The sequence below is a fragment of the Etheostoma spectabile genome, chromosome 13 (assembly GCF_008692095.1).
Source record: "Etheostoma spectabile isolate EspeVRDwgs_2016 chromosome 13, UIUC_Espe_1.0, whole genome shotgun sequence".
Lineage (NCBI taxonomy): Eukaryota > Metazoa > Chordata > Actinopteri > Perciformes > Percidae > Etheostoma > Etheostoma spectabile.
In genome coordinates this window covers 29,438,770-29,459,490 of record NC_045745.1, presented here as the reverse complement: position 1 = coordinate 29,459,490, position 20,721 = coordinate 29,438,770, and the positions used below count along the sequence as shown (strand labels likewise).

The 20,721-nt window shown below is 39.7% G+C and overlaps 2 protein-coding genes across 2 annotated transcripts in view; both read left to right on the top strand.

Annotated features, from left to right (window-relative positions):
- The window catches only part of fgf11b (fibroblast growth factor 11b), a 41,339-nt gene extending 39,946 nt beyond the window's left edge, over positions 1-1,393 (top strand). Inside the window, exon 5 of the mRNA XM_032533895.1 lies at positions 55-1,393. Coding sequence (XP_032389786.1) covers positions 55-191 — 137 coding nt within the window. The 3' untranslated portion in view covers positions 192-1,393. The remainder of the gene's footprint in view (positions 1-54) is intronic.
- A 9,799-nt stretch (positions 1,394-11,192) lies between these two features.
- LOC116700415 (homeodomain-interacting protein kinase 1) lies at positions 11,193-16,097 on the top strand. Its single transcript, XM_032533557.1, has 13 exons — positions 11,193-11,370; positions 11,869-12,089; positions 12,192-12,383; positions 12,643-12,824; positions 13,040-13,163; positions 13,368-13,490; positions 13,596-13,664; positions 13,754-13,911; positions 13,999-14,214; positions 14,675-14,743; positions 14,834-15,019; positions 15,400-15,575; positions 15,811-16,097. The coding sequence occupies exons 2-13, from the start codon at positions 11,907-11,909 to the stop codon at positions 15,945-15,947; spliced, it is 1,815 nt and encodes a 604-aa protein (XP_032389448.1). The 5' UTR covers positions 11,193-11,370; positions 11,869-11,906; the 3' UTR covers positions 15,948-16,097.
- Positions 16,098-20,721: the final 4,624 nt, after the last annotated feature.

The window sequence follows — 20,721 nt, the reverse complement described above, 5'->3', positions numbered from 1 at the left end:
GTTATTAATCACCTCATGTATTATTAACCAACAGCTTCTATCTTTGTCTCGCAGTTGCGATGTATAAGGAGCCGTCGCTACACGAGCTCGCCGCTGAACCGGTGAGTCCTCCTCGGAAGACAGTGAAGACGTCAGATTCGCCGTCCCTGAAGAATGGACGGAAAGAAGCTCCCAAGGCCGATGCATCATAGCACAGGAGACCGAGGGCGGGACAAAGGGGCAGCAGTGACACTGGGAACACAGTCGCCCATTATGCACTGAGGGTGGCTGTGGTAATGGCCCTCACCGGCCACCATATTCCAGAAGTGCACTACATGGTGCTGAGTGATAAAAGGTCAGCACTCCATCCAGTAGCCAAGAAGGCCTGAGAGGAGAGTCATACCCCCCTGTCCCCGTCCCCGTCCCCGCAGAAAGGGAGCCCAGGGCCTGAGCCAGAACTACTACCCCCCTCCCCAATGTTTGTCTCTTTCTCTGCCCCTCCTGTGACTTCCTAATGCACAATCTCCTTCATTTCTCAATCCTGCTCAAGCTTCTTTGTCACAATATCTTTTTCTCACATGCCTACCAACCGTCTGCTCTATTGTACAGTATATTCACCACTCACGCAATTCCAGCGCTGACTCGGCATCCCAATTCCCGCCCATGGGCCCCCTCTTGAGCCCTAAAGTTGGTGACAGCGAGGCTCAGCCAGCTTTCCACCCCCCATCTGCCGACCAGCTATGCTAATCACAGAGGGCAACAAAAGCTCAAAGTGGGATGAAACAGCTCAGAGAGGAAAGATATCCGCAGGGACCCTGGATCGGCTCAGGTCATCTGAGCGAGATGAGTGAGTGTCAAAGTGTGTGGACAAAATAACAGCTGCATTTCAAAAGGGAGTTTATGGCATTAAAACATATTTTTTTTCTTTTTCTTGCTTGAATATTTCAACCAATCCTGGGATAAAAATGGGAATTGATGACAGCCCAGATAGAAATGGGCCGTGGTACTAACACTCGGGCTGTAGATGATGATGATTAAGATGAGAGCAATGCTCAAAACATACGATCAAAACGAATGCAAAGCAATGATGATGATAACGATGATAATATTCTAAATGAATGGTGATGCTCATGGTACTGACAAGATCAGGATTTCAGAATTCCAGGAGACGTGTATGACAGAAAGTGTATAAAGCTCACGAGAGAGGCCCTGACTGAATAAGTGTCATTTGAAAAAATAAAACATAAAGTCCCTATTCTTCCTGGGAAAGGTGAGCCATAAAATAGAACAGTAACCATAGTTTTACTCCGGACTCTTAAACACCTGAGCAATATTTGTACAAATAATCCAGAAAATCATTCTCAGTGAAGAAAAAAAGAAAACAAGTGTGTGTGTGTGTGTGTGTGTGTGTGTGTGTGTGAGAGAGAATGAGTGAGAGTGAGCCTCTTTTCAGCCTCCCTTCACTACCAGGTGATCATGTATTATTATTGCACTATCCATGGTGGATCTGAACTCATTCACCTGAAAAAGAAACCATAGTGTCTACTTCACTAAGCATCTGCTGTCAACATAAAGCCAGGTTTGAAGCCGAACATCAAAGCCGGTGGAGCCTCTGAGCTGGAGCACTTGTTATTCTGACAATGTCTGGCAGCTTATCCACTCACTAGCTTTATCAAATCACCTTGGAAAGAATCGCCCTCAAAAATGTAGTGTGTCTGAGTGAATGTCTCGGTGTGATTGCGTTTTAACCCCGGTGTGTGGATGTCTTCTACAGTATGGACGCACTGTGTGTGTATGAGCGCCAGCACAGAGGATAGATGGAAATACTTTGGGTAAACTCAACCATGTCATTCAGACAGGGCACGACATTGTGTCTTTGATGTGTCTGCGTCTGTGAAGAGGTGATACTTGGTGGAACATCCTTGTTTTGTAACATTTTCACTGACAAGTAGTTTACATTTTAAAACAGCAGGAAGGGGGATATCTGGGCAATCTGGAAATGTCACCAAATGTTCAATCAAAGGGAATTTACATGGATACACCAACAAATACAGACAGCAGTAAGTCAGGAAGAGCAACGCTGGGAGATGTGGAAGGCAAACTGTAAAGGAAATGCTCATTATATGGTCGCTAACAACCAGATAATCTCGAGGAGGTTCAACACATTGGGATGGTGTCTAATTTTAATGGTAACATAATGTGAAGCGGGGGTTCAGAATGTGAATCGAAGGCTTTAAGAAGGTGCTGAATTTAGGGTGAGAGTAAGTCTGAAATATTGTGTTGAATTGTAAAGAGGTCAGCCCATGGAGGCAGTTATTTAGAAAGAGTGAAGGATTAGCAGGTGTATTCTTGAGAAATGTTGATAAGGAATTTCTGCGGTAAAGTAAGCAAGATTCTTGGCAGGGTTTTATGGGGATATGATAATGAATGTAAGACAAAGAGCCATGATGTAAGGCAATGTGCGCTATTTATGACGGGAGGTCTATGGAGGAAATTAGTTGGAGAGCTTTGCATATTTTTCAATAAGTCTTTAATTTTCTGGGCTTTTCCACGGGGAAATTCATTCTGTTCAAATTCGGGTATTTTGTCCTTGTTATTTTGGCCGATTTTGCATTGCAGACCTACAAATCTCTATTTTTAACAAGCCCATGTTCCCACTCCCTAGTGAATTTGGTATAGTCTAGAATGGTTTCCCGCTGTGCATTACTAACTACTGCATGATGTTAAAGTGTATGCACAGCAGGCAGTGTCCAATGCTATAGGCTTTTCCTAGCTGTCAGTGTTCATACAGTTTTCAACATTTGTGAATTCCATCTGGCAGCTTCCTAATGCCAGTTCCCATTTCAAAGTTCTAAAACCGTTCTATAAAAAAGGAAAGTGTCGGGAGGTTCAAAGCAGTGACTGAGTGACAGCAAGGGAGTCTTGCGTGCCGAAATGGAAATATTGGAATTGTCTTTCTCTCACAGTAGGGCTGCAACTCATAATTTCACTGTCAATCTGCTGATAGTTCTTTTGATAATTTTTTCAGCAAATGGTGACAAATGCCTTATCGTTTCTCTCATCACAGATGGACATCTTCAAATGTTTTCTTTTGTCCGCCCGGGAGTCAAAAGCCCATAGATATCAAGTTTACAATGATAAAAAACCAAAACAGAAAAAGGGTCAAATCATCACATTCCTGAAGTTGCAAATGGCAATTTCATGGTGCATTTGTGCTTGAAAAATGACAAAAACGATTAATCAGTTATCAAAATGGTTGGCAATTAATTGAGTCTCTACTGACTTATCGACTAATTGATGCAACTCTACTTTCCGGTGCATCAAAGCAGATAGAAAGTAAGGTAAATGGTAGAATTAAGCATCAGCATGATTCAATGTTCCTTTGCCACCTGATGGTGTTTAACATCAAAGCAATCCAAATCCTCCATAGATTTCTTTTCCAAAAAGCATGACCAGTCCCTAATGTCGACATACTAAAGAATGCAACAGGAAGTTGTTTGACCGTGATACTGCAAGTAGAAAGACCGGAACAGAGAATGTTAAGTAGTCCAATGTTGAATGTGAAGTATTAGAACGTAGTAGAATGTAAGACAGAACAGTAAGTTTTTACGCTAAATGTGAAGTAAAGGATGCCAAGAGGTTCCGAGACAAGAAAGTGCAACGAAGGCAACAGAAAGTAGGATTTTGGTCATGGAGCTGTTCAGTGAAACTAATTCTGCTGTGGAACGTAAAAGTTAAAGGAGAGAAAGCAAAAGCAAGCCATAGAGTAGCAGAGGTATTAAGAGGATCTTTGACATGGTAGTTATAAGTCAGAAAGTGTTATGTGGGTTAAGTGTGATAAGTGTATCTTGAAAGGCTAACAACGAGGTGGTAACATGGAACAGACAAAAAAATACCGATATAGTTTGTGTGCCCACGCATGAGATTTAAAGTCGTAATCCCTTTTCCTACACATCTTTCCTTAAACACAGCCTACATCTATAGCTCATTGACTTTCTTTTCAACACTATATTGCCTGTGTAGGTGTAGCTATACTTACAGTGTGTTTATCAAGTCTGTGTGTGTGTCTGTGTATCTATGATTAAGAGTAAGGTAAGACAAGACAGAGAGGCAAGGAGAAAAAGGGCATGAGATTGAAACAATGATCGATAGACTCAATAAAACACAAGCCACACTGCAATGGGTGCAAAAAATTCCCCCAAGGTCTGCCAGAGACCAAAATCCATTTACTCATAATGAACTCGGAGGTCTGTTGTTTGATTTCTACCTGTAAACTCAACAAAGAACCCAGTTGGACGATCACAAATGGAGTTTTTCCTCAGGGCCTCTACACTGGGCCTGACAAACCGTTCCCTCTCGTTTGAAACAGTGTGAGCATCAGCAGCCATATAATACTTGGAGACATATCTGCCAAAGGTAGTACAGGTGCATGACATAAACCAGGTCCCCAGACTTGGCTTACTAAAAGACATTGCACCTTAAAGCAGCGAGCATAGCTTGAAGCATTTTCAAGTGAAATCGCTGTCTTAGAAGGGTCTTAAGATATTAAAACAATTAAAGCCCCACCGATATATCGGCGGGCCGATATCATCGGCCGAAATTAAGCACTTCCCGAACTATAGGTAACTAATTATTATCATACTATTTTAGTGAGAACTCATAAATAACTACAAATAGTTAATGTTAGGGAAATTGGTTTATAAAAATATATACTGTATATCGGCCGATTTATTGGAATAATGGATTTTTAAATAATAAAATGTTTGTATCTGTATCGGCCTGTATTGGTCAGGTTCTAATAACCCCCCCCCCCCACACACACACACACACACACACACACACTTTATGAGTTAGTGTGAATAACAGGCAATAATGAATAGTAAACTGCAGCTTAGTCATCACCAGTGTTTGAACAGTGCAGTGGAGCTTTTATTGCACTTTAAAGCAGCTACAAACGTCTAGGGACACTTCTTGGAACAACCCATGGTAACATTTGATTTAAAGTGTATTACTAAGTATCAAAAAGGCTTTTTGACTACACTGACTGCAGTAGAACAATACCATGTTACGTTAGCATGAATCCATGTGTACAACATGAGACTATTCCAAGCTATGCATCTTTGGATTTAACAATTTTACAAAGTCTGCGTGTAGGATTTGATCGTTGTCTTTTCTTTTTTCTTTTCTCTTTTCTTTTTTTTTAACCCATGTGGCAAAAATGTAAACATTTCCAATGATGCTCTGGTCCTTTTGTAAGTTACCAAAAAAGTCCTCAGAATGATTCAACTTAAAAGCAGACCTTTGTGAATAAACAGAAGCTCATCACTGTCCAAAATCCCAGTTCTTTCCAATGATATATTCTCATACATGTATCTTATGATTGCAGTTACTTGCAGTTGGTGTCAGTACATTGTCCCAAACGCTGCTGCCAACGTGTTCAAACCAACGTATACTAAAATGTGCACCATGCAATTTGTCAACGTGTAGGGAAAATCTGTGTATAAGTGGCTCCCTCTAATGGAAGCAGATGGTTGGTTAAAAGGACACTGTTTATGAAGGACACAGAAGAAGAAGAAACACGGTATCAATCCAATCACACTCAAAGCTGCTTTACTACGGATTTGATAATCACGTTTTCACAGAGAACTTAACTGCTGTTTGATTTCCTACAACTTTTAAGGAGGTTGGGTTGTTTACATCATGCTGTAATGTGTTGATAATGCACGCAATGTCTTCCTAATGTGGTTACGATGCCTTGGTATGCTTTATGTGCAACACTTTCAAATGCAACAGCTCTGTACACTTGACTGGTGCTCTCCTATTGAATCCTTATTCATTAAAACTAAAATGTCACTGCTAGTTACTGATGGTACACGACAGTATTCCGAACACAATCATTTTACACAGTAAATACATGATACTAAATTTAATAAACTAAACTGTGCTTAGCAATATGAAATACCGTTTCTTTTCTTGGAAAGCCCGAGTGTGGTTAGAACCTATGAATCTAATTTTTGGGATGAATCAGTCCGTAAAGCAAGAGTACAAAATGGATGTCTGCCATGCTCACTGTTCCTAAGTATTAAATATTGAAAACATGATACCGCAACAATGTTGAGCCTTGGCTGCAACACAGTGTTTAAGTATCTCTAATTACATAAGCGTTCATATTTAAGGGCACAACCTAGAAGCCATTTATTTTGTACTTGAGTTTTAATACTGCTGCTGCATCATATTCATCCTGTCTAAGTGAGTGGTCTCTTAGAGGAATGCTAAAAATGTGAAGGATGTAAAATGTCCCCCTTGTAGCAGAATGCTTCCAGACAGCTAAACCTGTCCGGATGGCCTAAATGTACGGAATGCTGCCAGTTTACATGTATGTTGTGTCAATAATACAAGTCGTGTATATCTGATGTTCTATGTTAGGTCTATTCTTTTCAGAAATGTACGTAAGTAATCGGTGTTGATGAATTTCTTATCTTCTTTCAGTTGTTCTACCTTGCCATGTTTCCTTTCTAATGCAAACTCCTCAGAAGGAGAAAGACTAGTTGTTGCTCTCCATATGTTCCTCCCCGTTTGATGTGTTTTTTGTCGGCACTGTTGTATCCACGCTGACGTGTCCTCTGAGTGAACTTAACCCAGACTGAAACCCACTGTGCAACTGAGATGTGTGTTTATGAAAGATGCAATGTATTCAAGTGAAAACAGCAAGATAACTCCTAAAGCCAACATGTGTCCTGTCATGCACAGCAATGAGCTAGTTGGTCTCAGAGTTATGGTCACGCAAGTCTTCCAGGACGTTCCCACCACCTGTCTCTCCTACTCTTATGGACTCTAGGTTTAACTCCAATCGTCTTGTCTTCCGAAAAACTGTCAAGGGAAAAAAACTATTTAAAATGAACAACAACAAAAAAAAGCCATAAATAACAATGGGCCTTGGCACTGATTAGCAACAGGGAGAAGGCCTGAATCCTCAGGCACCTCCCGAGTGTCACCAGGGATTCAGACACATGTTGGACTCCTCACAATAAAAGCCAAAACAAGTGGAACATACGCACTGGCTTTTTTTAACCACTCCAGAAAGCAGTTAACAGGAATGAAGACCAGCAATATGCAATGAGAACTAACAGCCTGCACTCAAGGAAGGGAAACAAATTCAACAGGCTAACAAAAATCAGGATTTGCAGGCTACAAAGGCGATCAGTGGTCTGCTATAATAACTTCTAATTGTCTAGACTGACTTGGGAATTTTTTTTGCAAAGCATGCATTCATCACTGTTTTTTGGCTCATTAGGGATGACTCCCTCTCAGTATCTATGGACAAAAGCCCTCGATTCACCCTCTCTCCATGTTTGCCATCATAACTGTGAACATTTCTACAATAACTCCTACATGAATTGAAAGGAGATGTCTTATTCTGAAATATTATTCAATAAAATAACATATATTTGTATGATTGTAAGGAGTGCCCGTTGATGCTTTGTCTTCTTTTTTTCCATTTCCTTTAAGGTCCCTCTAAAATGCGATGTATTAGATTCCTCTTTGATCAGGCGCGTTGTTCGGTAATCTGCATATTTGCAATCTATTTGTGCAAATATTTAAAATAAATAAATATTTCACCTAATGAGCTGTATGCTTTTTAATAAACGAGTAGTACTCTAACGCATATGACATCACAAAAAAAAGAAAATAGAGAAATATATTTGGAGGTTATTGCACCTATGTTAAAGCTATGATTGCTAATAGAAAGTATGTCAGTGTTTTTAAAATAAGTGACTGCAGGTCACTAGCTGGGCTAAGAGAGGGTGTAGGTTGGTGGCTCCTTAAATCCCGACACGGCAGGTTGAGCCAGCTGACCTGCCCCGATTCTCTCTTTTCTAACTCCATCTTTAAAGGACGTGTGATATTGTACTCTGTGCCTGTGTCTGTGTGAGCGGTTTTAAAGAAGGTTAAATAGTCATTTTAGCAGTGCTTGTCTCAGGGAGTTTTGGCTGCTATGAGAGGTTTTGGCAATTTAGAGGAGTGGTTTGAGAGAGAAGCTTATATATCTAATATATATCACATTGAGATCTAAGTAAATTGTGTTAATCAAAGCACGTCATAGGAAATATTACAAATGTAACTAAAAAACACTGAGCAAGAAGCTGACTTGCTTGCCTTAAATCACATTTACTAAAATGATAAATTAAATATTTCAGTGAACAGACTATGATGTTTCAACAAACAGTATATTTGATAATCAGTCTAATTCAAATTAGCCCTCTGTGACAGTACAACTAATTTTTAAAGACTGCATGTAATCTCATAAAGCTTTACCACTGATAATAATACGATAAAAAGCCAAATCAGTATGAGGACTCACTGGGATAACTACAGATGAGTATCTACTTTAAAAACATGAATAAATGCTTAGTTTATTAAAAGCAAGAATTGGGAGTCATTCAGTTTTCTAAAACTTGAGAATGGCTTTCACACACAACTACAGCAGAATCACACAAACCTCAGCTTTTCTAAAGCTTAACTCATCTCAAAGTTAGATATAAGCCCATAGAGGCCTGTGTACCCACACAGAGTGTGGCCCTGCAACACTCAACACTGGAATAAAATGCATACTGTTTCCTTGAAGAAAAAAAAAAAAAGAAGCTATACTTAGATGCCTAATCCAAAAAAAAAACAGTGATTGTAATGACTGCATTGTATATGAAAAAATCAACACATTGATGCGGAGGAGCATGAGGGTGCAGCGACATTTTCTTAAAGTACATCAATAAATCCTTCTCAAAACAGCTACAGGCAGGAGAGTTTTGAAGATTAATTGTGAGAACATGCTGCATTTCCCTATCTAAACCCCCCAAACCCTAATTACACTTACTGTCACCTGCACGTCATACACATACAGTATACTCATAAACTGTTAATATACAGTCAGGTAGTACTATGTACTAAGAACTTGGCAAAGCATTGGTTCTACAACCTGTTGCACTGCTAATCAAACCAGCCATATTTAACCCTCCTGTTGTCCTCTGGGTCAAATTTGACCCCTTTTCAAAACATTTCTAATTCAGAACTTTGGGTTTCCTTAAACCAAATTGTAAAAAATAATAATAATATTAATAAGTTAAATAACTGACCAGTTCACTATTTTCATTGAATGTGGGTGTTTTATTTAATTTCATACCAATTTAAGAAGAAAACAAAGATTTAAGAATACTGAAAAACGTGACAGAAATGCAGGGGGAAAAACAACTAAAACGTCCCAAAAAAATGCAGAGAAAATCGACAAAGACCTTGTAAGAAGTTAGAAAGAACTTTGGGAACAGTTAGAAAACGTCAAAAAAATGACAACAAATGTCGGAGAAAGCTTCAAAAACTTGGTCAAAACAACAACAAAAAATGTCCAAAAAATTGACAGAGAACTTTGGGAAAAGTGACCCAGAAAAACTAAATGTTGGTCGACGGTAGGGGTGGGCGGATCGATCTAAATATCGATAGTATCGATGCCAACGCTGGTATTGGTATTTGATCGATACAACTGTAATTGAATCAATATTTTAATTTAGATATCTCTCCTCTACGTTCACTATACTTTGCTTGTGTCTTCCAGCTTCCTGAGCAAACGCCGCTTTCACATCTGGGCCCACATTGCTCCTCCTCCCCCTCCTGCTCCTCTGCTGTGATTCGTTGTTGTGTCGTCACGTGACTCACTGACACAACGCACAGAGGAGCAGCGACTCGCTGTATTCATTCTACAGTGCCCAATAACTAATAATTTTGTGCACTTCAATACATTAATAAAAAAAACATTGCCTAAAGAATTGATCATTCATTCACCTCAGAAATAATGAAATGCTCTCCCCTACACAAAAGTATTTTTTTAAGTAAAAAGTATCGTATTGGTATCGGCATCGGCAATACGGACCCTATATGTATTTGGTATCGGATCGATACCAAATTTTGCAGTATCGCCCACCACTAGTCGACGGGAAGACAAACACATACAGTATAGCATCCAGCAGCAGAGTAAACTGGCTTACCTTAACCCGGTGTTTGGCCCTGGTCTTTGCATTCTTCTGTCCAGAAGCAGAAACATCCCTAATAAGAGCTCACGACGATGTAGCTAGCTAGCTGGCTTCCCCAGCTAGCTAGCTGGCTTCCCCAGCTAGCTAGCTAGTCCGAGTGCATTCCTTCCTTAGGGTCCCTGTCAATTTGAAAGACTAGCTAAAGTAAGCTAGTAGCAGCCTGGTAGCAACTCAAAAAACGTGTCACCGTGTAAGGCCTGTTACGTTTCAAAAATATGTATTTTCACCATACTCCTCTGTCGTGGGCCATTGTTGTTTTACAACCCTTCTCTCACTTCTGAAGCCTCTTATATCAGCCTGCACACCTTTCCCCATCAATGGAGGGGAAAGACCCGAAACTTGTTTCAACTCTCCTGCCACTGTCCTGCAATGCATTGAATTCAGGTTGTGGGTGGATTGTCCAATTTCAACATCTTGCCATATTCTTTTAAGTTATTTTTGATCAAAAAATGTGTTGTGGGCTTATTGCCATGTTTGCTTTCAAAAATACAATATAATATAATAATAAGGAAATTGCTTTAAAGTTTAGCCTACATATATAGGCCTAATAGCAAATTAGCATTAAGAATCAAGTTGGGTCAACAGTTTAAATCCAATAATATAATATATATTAATCTAAAAAATGTCCATGCTGCATAATGATTAGGCCTACTTTTACTATTGGTACTTTAAGTATATTTTGATGCCAGTAGGACCCTACTATAGCCTACTTTTATTTGAATAGGATTTTGAATGCAGGACTTTACATAGTGTGTTTACACACTGCCATTGCTGAGTACTGAGATCTACCTAAATATCAACAAAAACTGTATGAACCTTATGGTGAAGGTAGAATCTACAGGACTGGTGGTTTAGACTGCATTCAGCAAGGTGTGCTTAATAATCGGGTAACTGAGTGTACATGTTTGTTATTTATTTATGCATTTATTTATTAAACCCTAAAATAGACATAGTCAATGGAATTCCATTGCTAGGAAATAGCCTGGCCCTGGTTGACTTCTTGTCATTCACATCCACTGGAACAGGAAATTAACTTGGGGCCATATAGAATGTTTATTACAACTGCTGTGGAATGGTGCTGTGGCTGGAATGTGTTCCACAATTATGACACAATTATGGAATAGAATGATAATCATATAGTCTAACTTAACTTTGCCATTTCAGTGATTACACCCTCCCACTTGAAGACAACCCTGATCATTGTATTGCTTGTTAACTTGAAACAACCCTAATTTTCTCAGCTTGTGACCGTTATTTTACACTGAAATTCAATTCCAAACATCACTAACATCAAGTAATCTTTGGCCATCTGGTAAGTTGTTTTTGTTTGTTTTTTACAAAAAGCCACTTCATTTTTGATTCCTCTTGGTTCACAACTAATGTAGCTTGCAGATTTATTTTGATTTATTTTAGAAATAACAGGCATAATACAAATACAGTGTATGAGCAGATACGTTCTTAGAAATGAGTTGAATCTGTCAGAAGTTACATTTTTCTGCCTATACATTTCTGTCCAATCCAATCCAATCCACTTTATTTGTATAGCACATTTTACAAACACAAAGTTACCAAAGTGCTGCACAGAAAACTCAAACATACAAAACAATTAATGTAAAATATTGTAAAAACTAAATAAGAGCATCTGGTTTAAAAAGATAAAAAAATAGATAAAAATAATAAATACTAAAATACAATAAAACAGATTAGATTTAGATCTGCTGAAAATAAGACACTCCTAATATACAAATAATATACAGCTTTGTTTCTCCATGTTCAAATTCAAACTCTCCATGTTCTACTCTGCTCTCAGGTGTAATAATAAATCAACAACAGATTTCATCTGGCACCATGGACTTTCAGGTCTTTGTAGGAGAACTGATCTCCTCCTCTTCCTCCCAGTACGAGGTGCAGGATCTCCTGGGTTGTGGCTCCTTTGGAGCGGTCACCCAGTGCAGGAAGGTAGCTACCAATGAAATGGTGGCTTTAAAAATCTACAAAAACAAGGCGTTCATTGAGGAGGCAAAAGAAGAGGTGCAACACAAATGATGTTTAACAACATTTTCCTTTTATAATAATTCAAAATCACATTGCATTCACATCAAATCTCTCTCTAACATCTCATTCATTCCCCAGGCGTCGATCCTTCGTATTCTAAAAGAGCTCGGCTCAGATCAATTCAACATTGTCAAATGGCATGACTCCTTCACCTTTGAGGGGCGTTATTATCTCGAGTTCGAGGAACTGGACATAAGCCTGACAGAATTCCTGCAGATGAGCCCTTCCAAGTCTCTTGGGTTGACCGATGTCCGCCCCATTGTGCAACAGGTTTTTTTTTTTTGTAGTAACACAAATTGTATTGTAGGGTCTAAAACAGAAAAGCGTTCTTGTCAAAATCCTAGCTGCAACTTCCATCAAAATGCATCTTTCTTCTTACATTGCAAGTGTTGATCAGGATATTAAAATAGCATGTCCAAAATAACTGAGGACATGTTTTTGCAGTACATTAAGCCATATAATGTCTCTAAAACAAGCAGTCCCCAATCTGCAGTAATTGATTTATTTTTACTGTTGTTCATGATTTTAGCTGGCTACCGCTTTGGACTTTCTGAAGAGCACAGGCTTCGCTCATTCAGATCTGAAGCCTGATAACATTATGATGGTGGACCGTGTACGGCAGCCATTGCGAGTTAAGGTCATTGACTTTGGCTTAGCCCTCAACCATCCAGAAAACTGGACAGGTGCCACTCTTCAGACCCGGTGGTACAGGTACGTGATTCACAGCATGTCTGGGACAGCTGTGCCACACACGATATCAAAGAAATAAAAAACCTGCACTCTGGCATCTCAGTTTTTTAGTCAGGCTCACATACTGACCATTGTACATTTCAGAAACTGGCTGTTAGGTATAGATAGTGAGTAGGAGTTTAAGTCAGTCTTTATAACCACAATAATGTGTTTGTGTTTCTTCTGCTTGTCTAAAGAGCTCCAGAGATCCTGCTGGGAGCTCCCTTCGACGAGGCCATTGACGTGTGGTCTCTGGGCTGCATTGCGGCCGAAATGCTTATGGGCACGGTCCTCTTTCCTGGCTGTGATAGCTATGATATGGTAATGGTGACTATAGCAGGAGATTAGCCCTATTTTACTGCATTTTCCCCTCATTCTTTTTAGGGTACAATATTTTAATAAGACAAACATTTTAAGGTAGAGACCCTGAATCACCAAAGATCAGCATGCTTACCTTTGGAATGATTTCTCTTGTGAAACCTGACAAAATGTATCTCAAAGTATGATGCAACATTGTGCCCACAGATGAGGCATATCAACCTCATAGTCGGAAAGGCACCGGACCGTATTCTGAATGACGGCATGTACACAAGACAGTACTTTCGCCCAAAATACCACATTTGGAACCCCCCTTTTTGGACATTTATGGTAATATCATTTGGCCGTTATTGAGCTGTGTTTATATCTGTCTTTGCCTACGTCTGTCACTGCATTTGCAACAAATGACCTAACTAAAACTTGTCTACTCTTTAGTCTTCACTTGAAAAGAGGCACTATACCTTCACCCCATGCACAATTAAAAGCCTAAGTGATGTTACGAAGGTAGGCTGTCTGTTCTGGAAAGCATGGTTTTAGAATTTAAACATGAGGACATTTTCTTACCGTTTTGTTTTTTTCTGATCCTTCACAAGGTGCCTGCCAACCTCTCAGCACAAGATGCCAGCGCTCAGGAATGTGACAGGGTGAGCTTTGCTGACCTGTTAACAAAGCTACTGGATATGGATGCTTTGCAAAGAATCAAACCAAGCCAAATTCTTCAACATCCGTTTATAACCACGAGCCACCTCCAGTAAGTGTGTGCTGCCATGCTGTGTGTATTCTCTCGGTGCTGACATAGGTAGATGTGAGTTTGACTCAGTGATCCGTTGTCTTCCAGTGTGAAAACATGCGTGTGTGGTGATGAGAATGTGGCGAAGGAGGAGGCCTCGGACAGCACTGCCTGCCCGGCCTGCCACCCTGACGAGGGTCACCCTGCTGGGCGAAGCAGCAAGGAGGCAGCACCTTCCCTCCAGAGCACCGTCATCAGTGGGGAAAACACTCCTCCGCAGAAAAGGAAAGGGGATAGTAATGAGGACTCAGAGTGTGGCAATAGGTGGGTGTTGGAAACATCTCCCTGCATTGATTATTTGATATTTTAGAGGAATAGTTTGACATTCTTGAAAATTAAACTGTTCACTTTCTTGCTGAGAGTTAGATAAGAAGAATAAAACCTCTCTCATTTATGAGCATTAACATTGCCGCTAGAAGCGAGGAAGTCCAGGATGATACAGCACATAACTCCAATTAAAACCACATCATGTTGTTTTGACATTATGGTTTGTGTATGTATTAAATTAGATACAATATGTTTATTTGTGAGAGTTAGAGGTGCTGATACTGGACTTTAGAGACAGCCAGGTTGGCTGTGTCGCCCTGCTTCCAGTCTATGCTAAGCAGAGCTAATCCACTCTCAGCAAGAGATCAAATGAGCCTATTTCCCCAAATGTCAAAACTATTGCTTTAAGGCTGAAGATATTTAAATTTAAAATGTTCTGACTTTTTTTTTTTGATAGACGAACAGCAAAGAAAAGGAGGAGGGAAGTCCTGGATGCAGAGACAGATGCACAAATCAGCCCACACAGGTAGTAAGCGTGTGCTTAGATGCTGTCTGTATTATCTGTGTGCTGACATAGATACATGTGAGTTTGACTCAGTGATTGGTTGTTTTCCAGTGTGAAAACGTGTGTGGAGGTGATGAGCTTGTGTCAGGATCAGAGCTTGTGTGGTGGAAAGAATGTGGCAAAGAAGGACGCGTCCGACAGCGCTGCCACGGAGCACCCTAGCGCCGTCATCAGTGGGGACAACACTCCTTCAAAGAAGAGAAGTCGTGCTGATGAGGACTCAGAGTGTGGCAACAGGTGGGTGTTAGAAACATCTCCCTGCATAGTTTGACATTCTTCTATTCGCTTTCTTGATTAGAGTTATATAAGACGAATGACACCTCAATTCATGTGTATTAACAATGGCGCTGGAGGCGAGGAAATCCAGGATGTTACAGCATGCAAATCCACAACTTGTTGTTTTGACATTATGGTTTGTGTAAGGATTAAAAATAGTAATTCAACATGTTTATTTGTGAGATTTAAAGGTGGTGGTAGGTAGATTTGTGGTGTTCAGAGACAGCCCGGTTGGGTGTTTCGCCCTGCTTCCTGTCTATGCTAAGCTAAGCCTATTTCCCAAGATGTCAAAAAATTGCTTTAAGATGGAAGAGATTTAAACTATTTTCTGATCAACATAGAAGTCCAGTAAAAAAAGGGAGGAGTGAAGGCCTGGACGCAGCAGAGAAAGATGCACAAATCAGCCTAAAGAATTCCCGTCTGCCTAAAAGGAAGAGGGATGACGAGGATGTGTCCATGACATCAGACATCCGCTCCCGAGCAAAAAGGAGTGTAAAACTGGAAAAAGAGCTGAAAGGTAAGCTCACCTACGACGCACCCTTGGGATCAATTAAGGTCTTTTCTTCTGTAAGATAACATTTTGATGACTTATGATGGAATCATAAAATGGACCGGTTTCCAGAATTGCTCATTAAGATTTGACATGGGAGATATTTGACGGGAATAATTTAACAATTTAGATGCAGGGTCAAATTGTATTGAGCTTATCATGGTGAACATTCAACCCCCCTTACCTTTATTTTCCCCTTTAGAAGTACTGAGCAACACAACAAGGCCCGGTCCAGCTCCACCCAGAAGAGGGGGGCCGATGAAGAGGCTTCCAGTTCAGAAAAAGAAAAACCCTTTACCGCACAAGAGGAGGAAGGGAAGTCTGGATGGGGGAGAGTGAACCTGTCGATAAGTTCACTTAGGGTCATGTGTTTTATTTCATCTCATTGTAAAGCACTTTGGTCAGCGTCTGTTGTTTAAATGTGCTCTATAAATTAACTTGATTTACAACAATGACTACACCTCCCTCCAGTCAAATTTAGATAAAATGAATATGACAAAAGGATCATACCTTTTACTTGGTCTTGTTCTTGTATTCATTTTCCTTAAAAAACAAAAATAAAAAACTGCTTGATTTAATTATGAAGTGAAGGTCTGTTTGTAATGATAATGGCTGCCGGTCGGCCTAAGATCAGCCGTCGGGGTAGCGGTGTCAGCGTGAATGTGGTCCAGCTGCAGGTGGAGATTAAGACGCTAGTTTACAGGAAGACTGACGCATCCGTGTTTATTCGGGCTTATTGTTTATCTTCCATGTGGCGTGCAAATAACATGTCCCTAAATACCTCAACGATGCTGGGTCCAGGAGAGGAGTGCCAGACAAACTGGAGGAAGCAGCGACAAGAGCTAAGAGGAAAAGAGGAACTGAAGTGAAAAATCTGCTGCTGCCTCTGTTTAAATAACATATTTTCTCTGCCTATAGTACATTCATGCTGCTTTCATGTGCACATAAATAGATTCCTCAGCTCCATTAGCTCCAGCTCAGCCTCATCAGAGTCACCAGCCACTGCCACCACCAGTGCCCCTCCATCACAAATCTCCCTGTAGAGGATAACCACAAATGATTTTCTGCAATTATCACATATAAACATTGATCATCCCGTCATTCACTTGTCTCTCTTGATTGGCAGAACCTTTCTTTTACTGAGTCACACCCCGGAAAAAAGAAAAACACTAATACAATATCAGTAATGTGAGAAAACAAACTGATCTAACTTTGGCAGAAGATTTTATGTTTATAAGACCCATTGCTCATAGCAAGAAACTGATTTAGAAAATGTTTTCAAAGCCCTTAAAAAAAGAAAGAAGCCCCTTTCCCACTGGACCAATCGGCGCCAGCTCCATTCGCCAGTGATGGAAAAGTGACACCAGGAGGGATCTGTTCATTTACGCCCCTTTTCAATCGTGATTCTATGACACGCCGGGGGTGGAGTCAATCAACCAATGTGTCCATGAACAAGACACTTAACCCCTAGTTGTTCCAGAGTCGTGTGACCGCTGACATATATGGCAAATGTAAGTCACGTTGGATAAAAGCATCAGCTAAATGACATGTCATGACATGCCATGCCATACTGCATTGGGATGTTCCAACAACAATGTGCCAAATCCAAGCAACAGGACATATTTGAAAAGCTGTTTTATAGAGATGCGGTTCCCAACAGCGGAGAGGTCAGATTAAATATAGCCTACATATCAAAGAAAATAAAGTAATAAAACAAAGTAAAAAAAAAAAGAAAAAAATAATAAGTCACCTTTAACAGTCATAGTCTTATTTTAGTTGTTATACTTTCTTTACCATCAATGCTTTCTTTAATAATACAACGTATGCCTCAGGGAAGAACTCCCATCTCCTCTGCATTGTGATATTTACCTAAAGCCTAATCCAAAACAATCTTTTAATGTATTATAGTAAATAAAGAGATGTTTCGGTAGATAATAACTCGTAAAAGGAGCTCAAGTGGGTTAGCTCTTCTTCATAACATGAGTTAAAAAAAGAATCCACACGTAGTTGGTGTGGACCTTTTGTTTTTTCTACTCAGTTTGATCAAGGGAGCAGATGTGCTTTTCTTAAGACAGAGAGTACCCTCTAAATCCTGACGGTACACAACAAAGTGAGTGTGTTCCAGCAGGGGACGTGTTGAAGAATGTGCAACATGCACATTGGCGTTAGTTATTCAGTTTTGACAAAGCTGGGCCAGCAGTTTCCCTCTGCTTCCAGTCTTTAAGCCAAATTAGACTCAACACGTCCCTATCTCGGTACAGGAAGCAATCATTTGTAATGATAATCATTATATAGTGTCATGCGTAATTAATATGGGCAGATGGGCTTCTTAGTCACGCTGCCTACTGCCATACAGCTATCAACTCAAGAGGGGGGTCCCTTCTTATGGGGTTTCTCCCATTTTTTCTCTATTAACATGCGCTAAACCATGGCAATGACGGAAACCCCCTGATTTATTCTTTCCCATCCTTTTTACTGGGGTATTTATGTGAAGTGAGTGTAGTGTGCTGTCTACCAGTACTTGTGGAACAGTAGAGGTTTATTTTACAGGGTTTCAAGTGTCTTGCAGCGACGTCAAGAACTGCATCCAAAAGCTTGTTTGACTCTCGACAAACAAAAGTAAAAGCCTATAAAACCAATCTAGCCTGTTATAGAGACACAGGCTCGCTGAGAGAGAGCTACAGTAAGAAGGAGCTCACCATCTCATGTATTAGTCTTATTTATTAAAACTAATTGCACTGACCACAATCTTGGGAATTGTGCCATCCTCTTAAAAACAAGTGGACTGAAATACGGCCCATGTCAGTTCACAACTGTCTTTCCGTATTACACCCATCTTTACATCTAGCTATCATCCACAACATTAAAGCTTTATTGTAGTAATAAAAATCCTGGTAGGTCATCTGTCAGGTAATTTCATGCACAGCAAGGTAACAGTGACAACTCAAATTACATATTTTACAACACATGCACGTGGCATAATATATGAAAACATCTGGTCTGAGATTAACAGACTAACATCTGTCTGATCTACTGAAGAGTCTTCTGTCCTTTCAAAGAACAGGGATTATTTAATCAAAACAACAGATGGATGAATAGTTGCAATTACTTCCAGTTCAAAATCCAGCAGTCAATTAGACATTACAACCTCGCCGTGATGACCGTGGTAAATGGATAATGGCTCATGCCCCACAGACTGGGATAATTAAACTACAAGTCATACTCTAGAACAAGTTGAAGTTGAGCCGCATCTGATGTGGCAGATTATTGTGCGCTCTGGGCTGTCGCTGACTCTCACAACGAGTTCGCCTTTGAGACGTGACCTCAGTCAGGGTCAGACAGCCCTCGTTCCTCCTCTGATCCTCCCTGTGCTTTACTGGGACATCTCAAATCTCATGGAAGCATGACTCGTGCATTCATATAAGATTATTCTCAGTAAACCCACACAGAGAAGAGCAGTCGGCACACAGACTGAATGGAGCATTATGTTTCTTAATGCGGCAAATAAGGATTAAGGCATTAAACCAAATATAGTTCTCACGATAGCTGGAGGAACCAATTACCCTCAGCGTGCGCATGTTTCCGTTATAGGCATCTTACATGCTAAATCTGAACAAACGTGGGAATATCACAACCTTGGAGGTTTTATGTGCATGAGTTGCATTTAATTATGTTTTTTCCGAGCACTGAATGTCTTCTCCCAACACACAATCAACGGCTCTTTCATTGATATTAATGATGTGAATAACACCGCATCAGATGGGTGGTAAACAATCATAAAGCGATTAACGAAGTCAGCAGAAGTGCATGTGTAAGTGAAGGTAACAAATATGAAAATGATGTTTCGGTATCAATAGTTGCTAGGAAAAATTGCTCTCAAAGCAAGACAACTGCTAATGATAAGATAATGAACAACTGTCATTTGGTATTTCATCATGCTAAGAGAAACTACAGAAACAAATGTTGCCAAGCAAAATATTTTGTATAAATCATTATTTGATTGGTTAACAGTACAGAGACAGAAATGGAGAGAGTATCTATAAAGCAGACACGGTGAAACATTTTACAGAGATGCCACGTTGTGTAAGCAAAAGACAATGGTTGTCGAGTTCTAAATGACACGGTGTTCCTGCCAATGACCTGCATGTATATAATGCTCATATAAATAAAATAATCTATAAAACAGTTACAAAGTGCTTTCCGTGGTTGAAACAGGAAGAAAAACATTCCAGGACTGTACGGTGTACTATAATCAGACAATTACAGCAACACAAGATAAAAATGGAAATAATATAGCCCAATGTATGACATATAAAAACTAAATAAAAGGCAATAACATTAGAATGATCAGAAATAAAATGATGTGCTTACATTAATAAAATGCTTCTTTGTTTTATATAAATTTTAAGAAGTGATCATTTCAAGCACTTCATGGCAGGAATACTGTTAAATTCATGTATATTTGGAAACTACAGTTCATATTGATAGCACACAGACAACTGTTTTATCCTCCACTGTCTCTCATGTGGGAATTCTGCTGATTGGAAGAAAAGCATGTGTTTGCTCTTGCAATATTCGTAATTCTATCAAATTTGCAAATGATTAAACATTGGTAAAACACAGATAATAATGCTTCAAAAATGCAAAGAAAAGTACAATTGAATTAATGAAACAACTTCCATTGTTTTCGCCAATGTAGTCTCATGATGTATACAGGAGTCTATTTTTTAAAACCTGAGTTCAGAGTTACATAGATCATTTTAGAAATCTACTCAAAGTTGTCCTCACACATGGTTGACTGGTCTTTTTGAACATAATGAGTAACCATCATATTTAATTACAGCCTCTAAGAGCTAAAATGGCTGCATGTTTTTTTTGTTGTTGCTTTGAGCAATATTCCCATTAACCACCAGATGGCAGCACGGCATTTCAGAATTATGTTATTAGTTATTAGTATTGTTTTTTCCCCCTCATGTAACCTTTTGTCCCTTCTCCAGAGATTCACGGTTGCTACAAACTGGGACACATGTCCAATTAAAGCTATAGTTAAAATATTTTTCAGGTTGTTAATTAAAGCCATATTTTTTTACTATTTTTCAGGCTACTCTAAAAA

Excerpts from the sequence above, each read along its gene's own strand:
- LOC116700415 (XM_032533557.1), top strand. The coding sequence starts at position 11,907 with ATGGACTTTCAGGTCTTTGTAGGAGAACTGATCTCCTCCTCTTCCTCC. Across the intron at positions 15,020-15,399 it reads GACTCAGAGTGTGGCAACAG|AAGTCCAGTAAAAAAAGGGA; the intron begins GTGGGTGTTAGA and ends TGATCAACATAG. Across the intron at positions 15,576-15,810 it reads ACTGGAAAAAGAGCTGAAAG|AAGTACTGAGCAACACAACA; the intron begins GTAAGCTCACCT and ends TTTCCCCTTTAG.